Source organism: Seriola aureovittata, chromosome 1 (assembly GCF_021018895.1).
Source record: "Seriola aureovittata isolate HTS-2021-v1 ecotype China chromosome 1, ASM2101889v1, whole genome shotgun sequence".
NCBI classification, from domain to species: domain Eukaryota; kingdom Metazoa; phylum Chordata; class Actinopteri; order Carangiformes; family Carangidae; genus Seriola; species Seriola aureovittata.
The window spans coordinates 12,535,451-12,545,086 of record NC_079364.1 but is presented as its reverse complement, the minus strand read 5'-3'; the positions used below and the strand labels follow the sequence as shown (position 1 = coordinate 12,545,086).

The window sequence follows — 9,636 nt, the reverse complement described above, 5'->3', positions numbered from 1 at the left end:
CAGCACAAAAGATCAATAAAGCCACTTTGATTTGAAAGTAAAACTTAGATTGTGTCATTTCATTGGAGCCTTAATGTCTGTCAAATCTCTTTTAGACAGCTGTATTTTAGCAGTACCAAATCACAGGCTGTACAAGTTAAGAGTAATGCTCTAAATACTTCACTAATTCAAATTCAAACGTCTAAAGTATAACAGCAAACTTTAAACTTGTAGTTTAACAACAGCAGAAGATGACTATGTGAAGTAACTTCTCTTATCTTTTCGTATTTTAAACAAAAAGTTTTGTATCTTACCTCCTCCGAATGTTGTGTGTGCTCACTCTAAGAGGTGTGAGGGGGAGTTTAAATTGGATGGAAAATTGCGTACTTGTACTCCTTCGGTGGTTTAATGGTTAACACCTTCAGATACATATGCTTAACTACCTTGTTTCCTTCCTGTAAAACCAATGGCCAGTGAGGTTCCATTCCACTGATACGATCAAATGAATATTTATAAGGATGTAAATCACCTGAACAACAGCCACTTCTTTTCTGTTGCATTCTGCTGAATATGTTATTTTAGGAGTAATGACAGAGAAAATTTTATGTTTTGATTTTTTATTTTATTGTAAAAAGGGAATCAACGTAAACAAAGAATTTCCAAATAATGTCAAGGTTCACAAGACTAATATAACTTATTGCTTTACTCATACATTCACAACCTGGATTCAATGTTATGGAACAACACAGAATAACATAGGTTTTTTTTCTCTTATCTTTGACTCGTCTTCCGCAACTTGTCCGAGGCACGAACCTGCGTACCACGTTTCAAGTAAATATGACTCCAGATGACCTAGTATTGTAATCCTTTACCGTGTCTTTTAGAATAATGAGATGTATGTTGCATTCAGCATCATTCATATACGTATATACAGCAATCCCTTCCAATAAAGGAACACAACAATAACCTAACAGCAAGGCAATCTCTGCAACTCATTAGAAATAACAAGCCTTTGTGGAGTTTTCATACATACTGAATCATATCATGACAGCAATATGTTTAAGGCAGACAAAAAAATAAAATAAAATAAATGTTTGCAAAGCTTCATGCAGGTTATCACCATTATCATGATATGACTTGAATAATGTCAGTCATGTTTTATATTAATTAAGTCCTCTCTTTGCTTTCGGTTGGTGTCTAAAAAATAAAAATATATATCTATACAGCTCTATTAGTCCTTTAGGGTTAGTGTTAAAACACACACAGCGTCTGGTCTTCAGAGGCCAAAGAAAAAAATGTCCATCTGTCCCCTCTGTTTCTCAGAGAACTGTAAGGTCGTGGCAGGACTTTGACTTCTGCCTGAAAGCCATCTTCTTGTTCTTGCGTGCGACCATGCGGCCAAGAAAACGTTTGGCCTTCTTGCCGATGCTCTCTCTACGCCTGCAGTTTGCCATGCGTCGTGCATTCTCCTCCTTGCTGTCTTTCCTCAAGCGGATCTGTCTGACAATGCCCTCGAACAGGTCCTGTACATTGTGGTGAAGGGATGCGGACGTCTCAATGAACTTGCAGTCAAACACCACTGCACAGGCACTTCCCTCTGCGATACAGAAAATATGGAGAGGAAAATAAGAGCTCTGAGGAGGTGTGCATTTACATTAAGGTAGAAGCTCAAGTAATTTTAGGTTACAAACTGATAATTTATGCTCTAGATAAGCCTTGAGATGATATATTAGCCCTAAGAGAACCTAGTATTAAAACTTTGGCCTTAATTTGGTGTGGTACTTGAATGTCAGCATGGGCTGAACCTGAGCAGTCAAGTGAGAAATGCGGCCTGACCCCAGCAAAGCCGGTCAAGCCGAACCAGCTCTGTTAGATTTGATCATGAACAGCCTCAAGATAAGCTTTTATTCTTCAAATGATAAATATAAGAGTTTTTAAAGCAAATAAAATTCACTTCCCCAGACCTAAAAATTTCTATTGGCTTAATACATCACACTACTGTTGCACATTTTAGGCTCAATAGTAAGTTAGTTATACTGACTTACCATCTACAGACACTTCTCTGGACCGCACCAGGTCACTCTTGTTGCCCACAAGGATTATGGGAATGTTCTCTGACTGTCTTGCCCGGCGCAGCTGAATACGCAGCTCTGACGCCTTCTCGAAGCTCGATTTGTCTGTCACCGAATAAACAATGATGTAGGCATCTCCCATCCTCATACACTGTTCCTTCAGCCACTGGCTGTTATCCTTCAAGAAAGAAAAAAGATAGTTAGTTTAGCTGATCCCATCTTTTACTAATGTAATATCCATGAATCAATGCAAGTGGACAAACATTGCATAAATAAAATATAACTCACCTGTTCCCAGATGTCATACAACACAATGGATGCCTCCTCTTCATCCACCACAATGGATCTGTCATAAGTGTTTCCTGAGGGAGGAAAAATTAATATAATGTTACACACTGATGGAAAGGAGCGAGGCATCTCTTATCTGAACAGTCGTGGTTGTTGGCAGTGTGTGCTGTTGCTTTCTTCACACTGATCTAGCACATTTTTTTTCCCTTTGTAGTCTACACTCTGAAGCAGAAAGTTGATCACAGCCTATGATCAAGCCATCATTGGCCTTTTATATTTTCCTTTCGTATTATGCTACTGGATCTGTTTCTGACAGCTGTAGTACTGAGGGCAGGACTGGTGCCTCGTTGTAGATGGAAATAGCAATAATCAATGCATGTACACTCTTGCGTGCAAAAATAAGAACCCTGTTTTTTTTTCTGATCCATCAGTGAAACTTTATCACCAGCCTTACAGATCAAAATTATTCAGAATTAGAGAGGTTATAAGGCTTCATGTGACTTTTATGTAATTTTAAAAAAAAAATCACATCTATTTCTGAAATGTGTTTTCATGCATGAGTGGTGCTGTTTATTGTAAAGGTTTAGGGTTAGATCATTTCAAAAGTGGTCTCCAAGGTTTTCATGCTTCATATCTCAGAACTGCATTCATTAATCCTTCTATCTCCAAGTTATTAGTTATAAAAGTATAAGGTATATTGCTCAGTATTATGTAAACTAAATTGAACATGAAGAGGACTAATCATCACATAGCATATGTCTTCATAGTTAATGGACATCTTAAGCGCATCTGTCTATGAGTGTGCGTGTGGTCTGCAAGGGTGGATGACTCATCCTCAGTATCAACATTTACCTGCTTCATCGTAGTCGTGACCAGCATCCTCAACTCCTCCAAAGACGCGCGCGAGGCTGGACTTGCCGACGCCGTGCTCCCCGAGGAGAACCACCTTGTACACCTGGGATTCCGCTTCGCTGCTGGTGGAGATCACGGAGTCGGAGGAGTCTGAGGCGCAGCTGCCCCGGTGCTGCTCACTCGGGGAGTAGGACATGCAGCGCAGTAGGTTGGACAGCTCGTCGGTTTGTCCGGTCTGTGGCATCGTGGCGCGAAGATCCCGGTCGTCCACGGGCATGCTTCTCCGGTGTAGGTTGGGGAGATTCATGGGGAACGGCATGCTTCCTCTCCTCTTGTCCATGTTCCGCAATTTGTCACCCTTGTTCAAAGTCATTGTGCTTTAACCGAGGATCTGTGGACAGATGTTCCATGCGTAAATGTGTGATTTTACGTTTAATCGCATTTAAATGAAGTGAAAATGTCAGTGGGGGTTAAAGCCACTGTAGCCTACATTTAAGCACATATCACATCAAATTATTTTCATCTGAAATGTTGACCTGACCTGACCACATGTTTACTCAACTCTACTAGCCTAAAATAAAACGAATAAAGCTTAAAATGCCTCATGAGCATTAAAGACACTTACCCGGTGCTGGCAATTAAATCCAACGAAGGCAATCCAATAATCCTTGGTTTGAAGAGTTGTTGTAGCCGAAATAGCGGTTTTGCTTGAGTCTGATCAGAGTCGCTGCTCAACCTATTTATACAGGACCGGGAGTGACGTCGGCAGGGATTCGCCCCAGAGAGTCACGTCTCCGCTTATTATAGTGGTGCGTAACGGTAACATCATACAGGGGAGGGGGTGCATGACTGGAAGAGCAGAGGAATCTCCCTTCCGCATCGCCAAATGGAGCTTACTTCTGAGGGGGCGGACAGGGATGAATCCTTGAAGAGGGGAAGCCCACTTAAAGCTAGAGTGATATAAATATTTAACATTCGTTTAGGAGATACATTTAGGGATGATGGAAGGATATCCTCGTGATGCAAGATGTTAAGGTGTTGCATGTTAAAGCGCAATGCAGAGGGTAGACCAGATGAATGCTTTTATGGAAATATGATCGCTTGTCTTTGCTTAAATTGATTATCAATTTTGAGCTTCATGGTCACTGTCAGATGGAGTCCACTGCTACACTTCTACACAATATCATGGGGATTTCATTTTAATATGAGGGAGGTGCTCATATTTTAAATGCACAAATGAAATATACGCCTACAGGCTATGTTACTGATGCATATATGCAAAAAAATCATATTTCAATCTGGTAGTGAAAATATTACAAACACATAAGAATTCTACACACAGTGAGATTCATTTATCATTCACCCCTAGCTTTCCACCCACCACCTTGCTGTCTGAAAAATGAAGGCATTGCTGAAGACATAAAACTATAGACCTAATTCCTTGTATTTGCAGTTGTAATCCTTCTCAGATGACAGGCCTGACCTATACCATGTGTGATTTTACTGATCCATGCCATAGGTGAATAATGCAAAAATGCTCTCAATTTAATCTAGTCTATATAACTCATTAAGAGAGGGAAATCTTGTTATACTGACTTCATGAAGCTCATGACTTCAGGTCAGCTTTCTCTGCTTTGCTTCAGTATGTGTTTTTATGTTTAATCCTGTATCCAGTATATTTTACATATAGTGTCTGGTACACAATGTGGTCTACAACACTCAGTAAGATGTGCTCCAAAGGCTGAATTTATTTTTCCAGTGCATATCATAGACTGCGCATGGTGTGTTGCTGCCCCCTTGTGACTTTAGTTGTTACTTGAATCTTTTGAACTTTGCCTTGGTGTATGTGTGAGCATCATAATGTATTTTCTGCTTTGTCCCTTGAGCAAAATGTGAATAAATAAACAATAAAATAATAAACAAACAAATAATCGTGATATGTATTAATGCTCTTAATGTTAGCATTTAAAAAAAAAAAAAAATTTTAATTTAAATCTATACCGCAGTCAAATTCTGTCTCAGAAGCTCGGCTCAGATTTAAGTTTTTTCTCCTCCCAAACATCACAGAGTTAATTTACTGTTGCTCTCACTCTAGCTCTTGGTGCAAATCTGGATCAAGTGTAAATTGAATTTTAAAAGATTTCTTAGTCTTTTGAGATAAGGAATTTTTGCTGTATTCTTTCTTGGACCAACTTGAATTCATTCCACATTCATTCCACATATTGTTCTTCCTTGGGTCCACATTTTGATTCAGATCTGTATCTCTTGCGTAAAATAGCAAATATGAGGAGGACAATATTTGAGGTAACAGCTTGTATAAAAACCTTTGTAAAAATTATACATGTTAGACTTATGACAAACATCTTTTGATTTCCTAGCAGTAGGCTAATTGTATTAGAAGTTTATATTCATATTTAGTTAAATAATCTGAATTTGATATTAATTGCTGTGTGTACAGCAAGACAGCCAAACATATCTCAAATATCTATCAATTTGAAATGATTAGGTTAAAAGTAAAATCAACCTAAATCAAAATCAGGAAGTCTCTTAGCTGGCTACAGAAAGTGTTTACAAGCTGTGATGTCTGTCAGATGATCAGATTACTAAATGGTAATTTTTTCACTTGCCACAATTACTGTTTGATTTTTCTCTGGACTTTAATTGCACTGAGGAAGGGCTCATTTTTTAAAGGGTCTATTTGCTGGGGTTGTATAAATCAACAAAATAAATAATTTGCCTGGGGAGACCAAACTGCATACAACTGCACATTTTACCCATTTGTTCAGATTGCCACTAGGGGGCAGTAAATAATAAATACCTTCTAATCTGGATGTGAGGAATATGTTCCCTTTGCAGAAAGCGCCAGAGTTGGACCCAGTCAAAGTAAAAGTTAATGTAAAGTTAATGCACTGTGGACTTTAATTTTGAGGCATTCAAACAAATTGTGCTGGCATGATGATCTCTCTGGACTAGACAGTAGCTCCCACTCATATAAGTAGCCTATTACATCCACGCTCCCACTCCAGGAAACCGGAAATCAACCCTTTAAATGTGTCATTGCGCATGCGCAGCTCTCTCACGTCTTCGACCTCTACAACTACACGGTAAGAACAGACCTCTCCTGTCATTAACTGTGATTGAGTTAAATATACGTTGCCTATAACCGTGATACCCTGTGTAGCTCGGTGTCTTAGTGGCTGTAGTCGTGACCACAGCACTGGTTTGTTCTCTGGATTGTCAGCTCGTTAGTTTTTAGCGTCATTGCTCGGGTTGCAGCTAAAGTTGACCTTATATCTGTGAGTGTGTGTGTCCACTTAACATTGTACTTTCTCATCAAGCAAACAAGTTGCAGGTTCATTCACCTCCTCGTTGTTGTGTTGCATGTATTGCTTTCTGCAGACGCTGAATCAACGCCAGCTCCTGCGGTTGACCTGACCAATTCGTCCTATCGTGATGTATGCCTGTGCTAAATTCGTCTCCACGCCCTCTCTGGTGAGTTTGCGTGAATGGATGGATATGACAAATTCGTGTGCTTAACTGCGCCTCGATAGTTTGCAATAAGCCACTGTTATAATGTAGCTTGCTAACACTGGCATTAGCTGTGTAGCCTCTTTGACCCTCTGCCAAAGTCAGCTGGTGTTCCCACCTGCAAGGACGTCCTATAGTGGTGAACGTTATCAGGGGAAACCTAAATCTATCCATTATACACACCTTTAGAAACTTATATGAATCTAAATTTAAAGGGTTTAATGTTTACTGAGAAACATTTGAAAAATTAAGTCATTATGAATTAATCTGCTGATTATTTTTTCTATTAATCAATTGGTTGTTTTGTATGAAAATGTTGAGAAATGCCCATCAAAACTACCCTGAGCTCAAAGTGACAACTTCACGTTGTTTCAGTTTGTTAAACGTATTAAAGATAAATTCAAATAATTAAAAGTGGAAGGAGCAAATTGGCACATTTGAGAAGTTGAAACCATGAAACACTAGTGAAAATAGTGGTCATTAATTTTCCCTTCATGTTATTGTATGCAAATATCCGACTATGTAAAGTAACTGAAACTACAGGTAAGTGTAGTGGAGTAAAATAATTAATTAATATATACATTAACAATATATTATTGTTTTGAGCAGAGTAGATGTTTTCATAGCTGATTTTAAAGCTTTACAGACAGATGTCAGTCTAACATGCCAGTAAATCACCTTATCACAGCACAACTGTCTAAACTAAATGTGTTATGTCTTGTTTTGTATTGCAGGTCCGTGCTGGATCTCGGGCACTGTACAGACCACTCTCTGCAGCAGTAGTGTCAGATGCCAGGAAAGCAGAGGTGAGCAACTGTCTGTACTAGGAAGTACACCTGATTAATTGACACTGAGTGATCACAGAGGAGGGGCACTCTGAAGCTATCACAACTCCAGTCATTTTTTCTTTTTATCTTACCCATAACTAATACAGTACGTAAAGATCCAAAGCTGCATGTGATAAAATTATTTAATGTAGCTAGCCAACAAACTGACTAAATTTTACCAATAAAACAAAAACAGATTGGTGAGATGACAAAATAGGATTAGAAGCTAAATCTATCATACCTTACATTAAACGTTTCCTATTGAGAAGTACTGTTGAATGTTGGTAATAACTAGCAGATGACTGAAATTTGCATCAAAAGTTAACTTGAGCTTCATCATCTATGTGGCACACATTAGCTGCACATAGGTTGGTACTGTTATAATAAATACAATCCAAATTCTGTATCAGTATGTGAAGTTTCCTTCACATTTCTAAAGCTGAACTAATGCTCACTTGAGTTTTTATAGAACCATAATCAAGTATGTAGTGGAGACAGATTCAGGGGTCAAAGTATGGCTCTGGCATGAACTAAACCTCTCTATACATAACATAGAAAAATATGAAGTGCAGCTTTGTGATTCTCTACTGCTTTTCTTTTTACTAATCTCATTTATTTTTTGTTTTTCAGACTGCTTCACTCCTGGCACCACAGAGTATTGCAGCCTCCCAGCAGCAGCTGGCGGTGCGGGGCTTCCAGACCAGTGCCGTGAGCCGTGACATCGACACTGCTGCTAAGTTCATTGGAGCAGGAGCTGCCACTGTGGGCGTGGCTGGATCTGGAGCCGGAATCGGAACCGTATTCGGTAGCCTTATTATCGGATATGCAAGGTAAATTAAATGCATCATGTGTTATTTTAAGATATTTTTAAAATCTCCACCAAGAAGGGAATTTTTTCAGTCATGTTTCCCAGCTTATTTGTCTGTCCAAGCCACAATATCATAAAATCGTATGATTTAGTTGATAGTGTTTTGGCCAAAGATCAATTATTTAGATTTTGGCGGCTCAGATCTGACCAGATTTCTGCTATTAGATGATTGTTTTTAGCAATATCTATAAAACTAACAGAGGCATACTTGATTCAATTTGTATGTTATCTGGCCAAGAGATAAAATAGAATTATTTAGTCACAAGTTAAGTCTTTTGTGGGGAACCTTGGAGGATGCTGGGATTATCTGCTCACTAAAATGTCATAGCACAGTTTTTTCTAATTTTGTACCTCCAACTTGTCTCAGCTGCCTCTTTCTTTCTCAACAGGAACCCCTCGCTGAAGCAGCAGCTGTTCTCATACGCCATCTTGGGCTTTGCTTTGTCTGAAGCTATGGGTCTCTTCTGTCTGATGGTTGCGTTCCTCATTCTGTTCGCCATGTAAGCCAGTTTGGCATTCACTGTAAAGGGAAACGCAACATCAACGTTAATGAGAATTATTAGTTTGAGATGTCCTTAAATGGTACTATGATCTCAGTCCAGCGTGTTGGTTATTATTGTGCATTAGTGTGAACACACTGATGTATGAAACTCTGGCAAACCCAGGTCATTTTAAATGATTGTTTTGTCAATATGTTGTATATTTAATCAAATGTTTTTGTTAACAAACATGCAACCAATAACAGAAGTAAAACATCTATTCCTCAATTGTGCGTGTACATTTGTAGTGAATGTTTGGGTTATTTGTGTATGTTGATATAGATTCAGACAGGCAATGTGCACAAATAGAGAAACCTCCAAGTCTAATGGTTTCCTGGCTGTGACCTGGCAAAGACAACAGTCCCACATAAAATTCTACATATAGCTCATTAAGTTTAAAAACTCACCCGTGACAGTTAGACAGATTTCATTTTCTGTCTGCAATAGTAGGCTCATGTAGGAAAGAAATTACCTAATCTTCAAAGTTCTGGTTAAATAATTAGTTGGCCACTTCAGTATGTTACATAAAGCTGACAGGGGAAAATAAATCAAAAGATTAATTTTGCTGTTCTTGAGCAGCAGCTTGTATCTTTAGTTTGTATTTTTGTTTGTATTTTTGTCCACCATCTGTCCTGAATGATAAATTGTTTGTCTGAGGCAAAACCAATGTTTAAACCCAATAT

At 38.7% G+C, this 9,636-nt stretch overlaps 2 protein-coding genes across 3 annotated transcripts; one reads left to right on the top strand and one right to left on the bottom strand.

Moving 5' to 3' along the window:
* Window positions 1-585: 585 nt before the first annotated feature.
* On the bottom strand, window positions 586-3,972 carry rrad (Ras-related associated with diabetes). The gene is made up of 5 exons (XM_056379719.1): window positions 3,817-3,972; window positions 3,192-3,582; window positions 2,340-2,413; window positions 2,025-2,229; window positions 586-1,576 (listed from the first exon to the last, which is right to left on the bottom strand). The coding sequence occupies exons 2-5, from the start codon at window positions 3,562-3,564 to the stop codon at window positions 1,299-1,301; spliced, it is 930 nt and encodes a 309-aa protein (XP_056235694.1). The 5' UTR covers window positions 3,565-3,582; window positions 3,817-3,972; the 3' UTR covers window positions 586-1,298.
* Window positions 3,973-6,231: 2,259 nt separating this feature from the next.
* LOC130171656 (ATP synthase F(0) complex subunit C3, mitochondrial-like) lies at window positions 6,232-9,181 on the top strand. Of its 2 annotated transcripts, none has more exons than XM_056379731.1 (5): window positions 6,232-6,295; window positions 6,591-6,683; window positions 7,454-7,525; window positions 8,177-8,376; window positions 8,804-9,181. In XM_056379731.1, the coding sequence occupies exons 2-5, from the start codon at window positions 6,645-6,647 to the stop codon at window positions 8,916-8,918; spliced, it is 426 nt and encodes a 141-aa protein (XP_056235706.1). In that variant the 5' UTR covers window positions 6,232-6,295; window positions 6,591-6,644; the 3' UTR covers window positions 8,919-9,181. The 2 variants fall into 2 exon arrangements, with proteins under 2 accessions (XP_056235706.1, XP_056235714.1); XM_056379739.1 differs by lacking the exon at window positions 6,232-6,295 and adding an exon at window positions 6,356-6,487.
* The last annotated feature ends 455 nt before the right edge of the window (window positions 9,182-9,636 follow it).

Coding starts and splice junctions, on each gene's coding strand:
- rrad (XM_056379719.1), bottom strand. CDS start 3,564: ATGACTTTGAACAAGGGTGACAAATTGCGGAACATGGACAAGAGGAGA. Junction 2,230..2,339: donor TGTATGACATCTGGGAACAG/GTGAGTTATATT, acceptor TCTTTCTTGAAG/GATAACAGCCAGTGGCTGAA. Junction 1,577..2,024: donor CAGAGAAGTGTCTGTAGATG/GTAAGTCAGTAT, acceptor TCTGTATCGCAG/AGGGAAGTGCCTGTGCAGTG.
- LOC130171656 (XM_056379731.1), top strand. CDS start 6,645: ATGTATGCCTGTGCTAAATTCGTCTCCACGCCCTCTCTG. Junction 6,684..7,453: donor TCGTCTCCACGCCCTCTCTG/GTGAGTTTGCGT, acceptor TTTGTATTGCAG/GTCCGTGCTGGATCTCGGGC. Junction 7,526..8,176: donor CAGATGCCAGGAAAGCAGAG/GTGAGCAACTGT, acceptor TTTGTTTTTCAG/ACTGCTTCACTCCTGGCACC.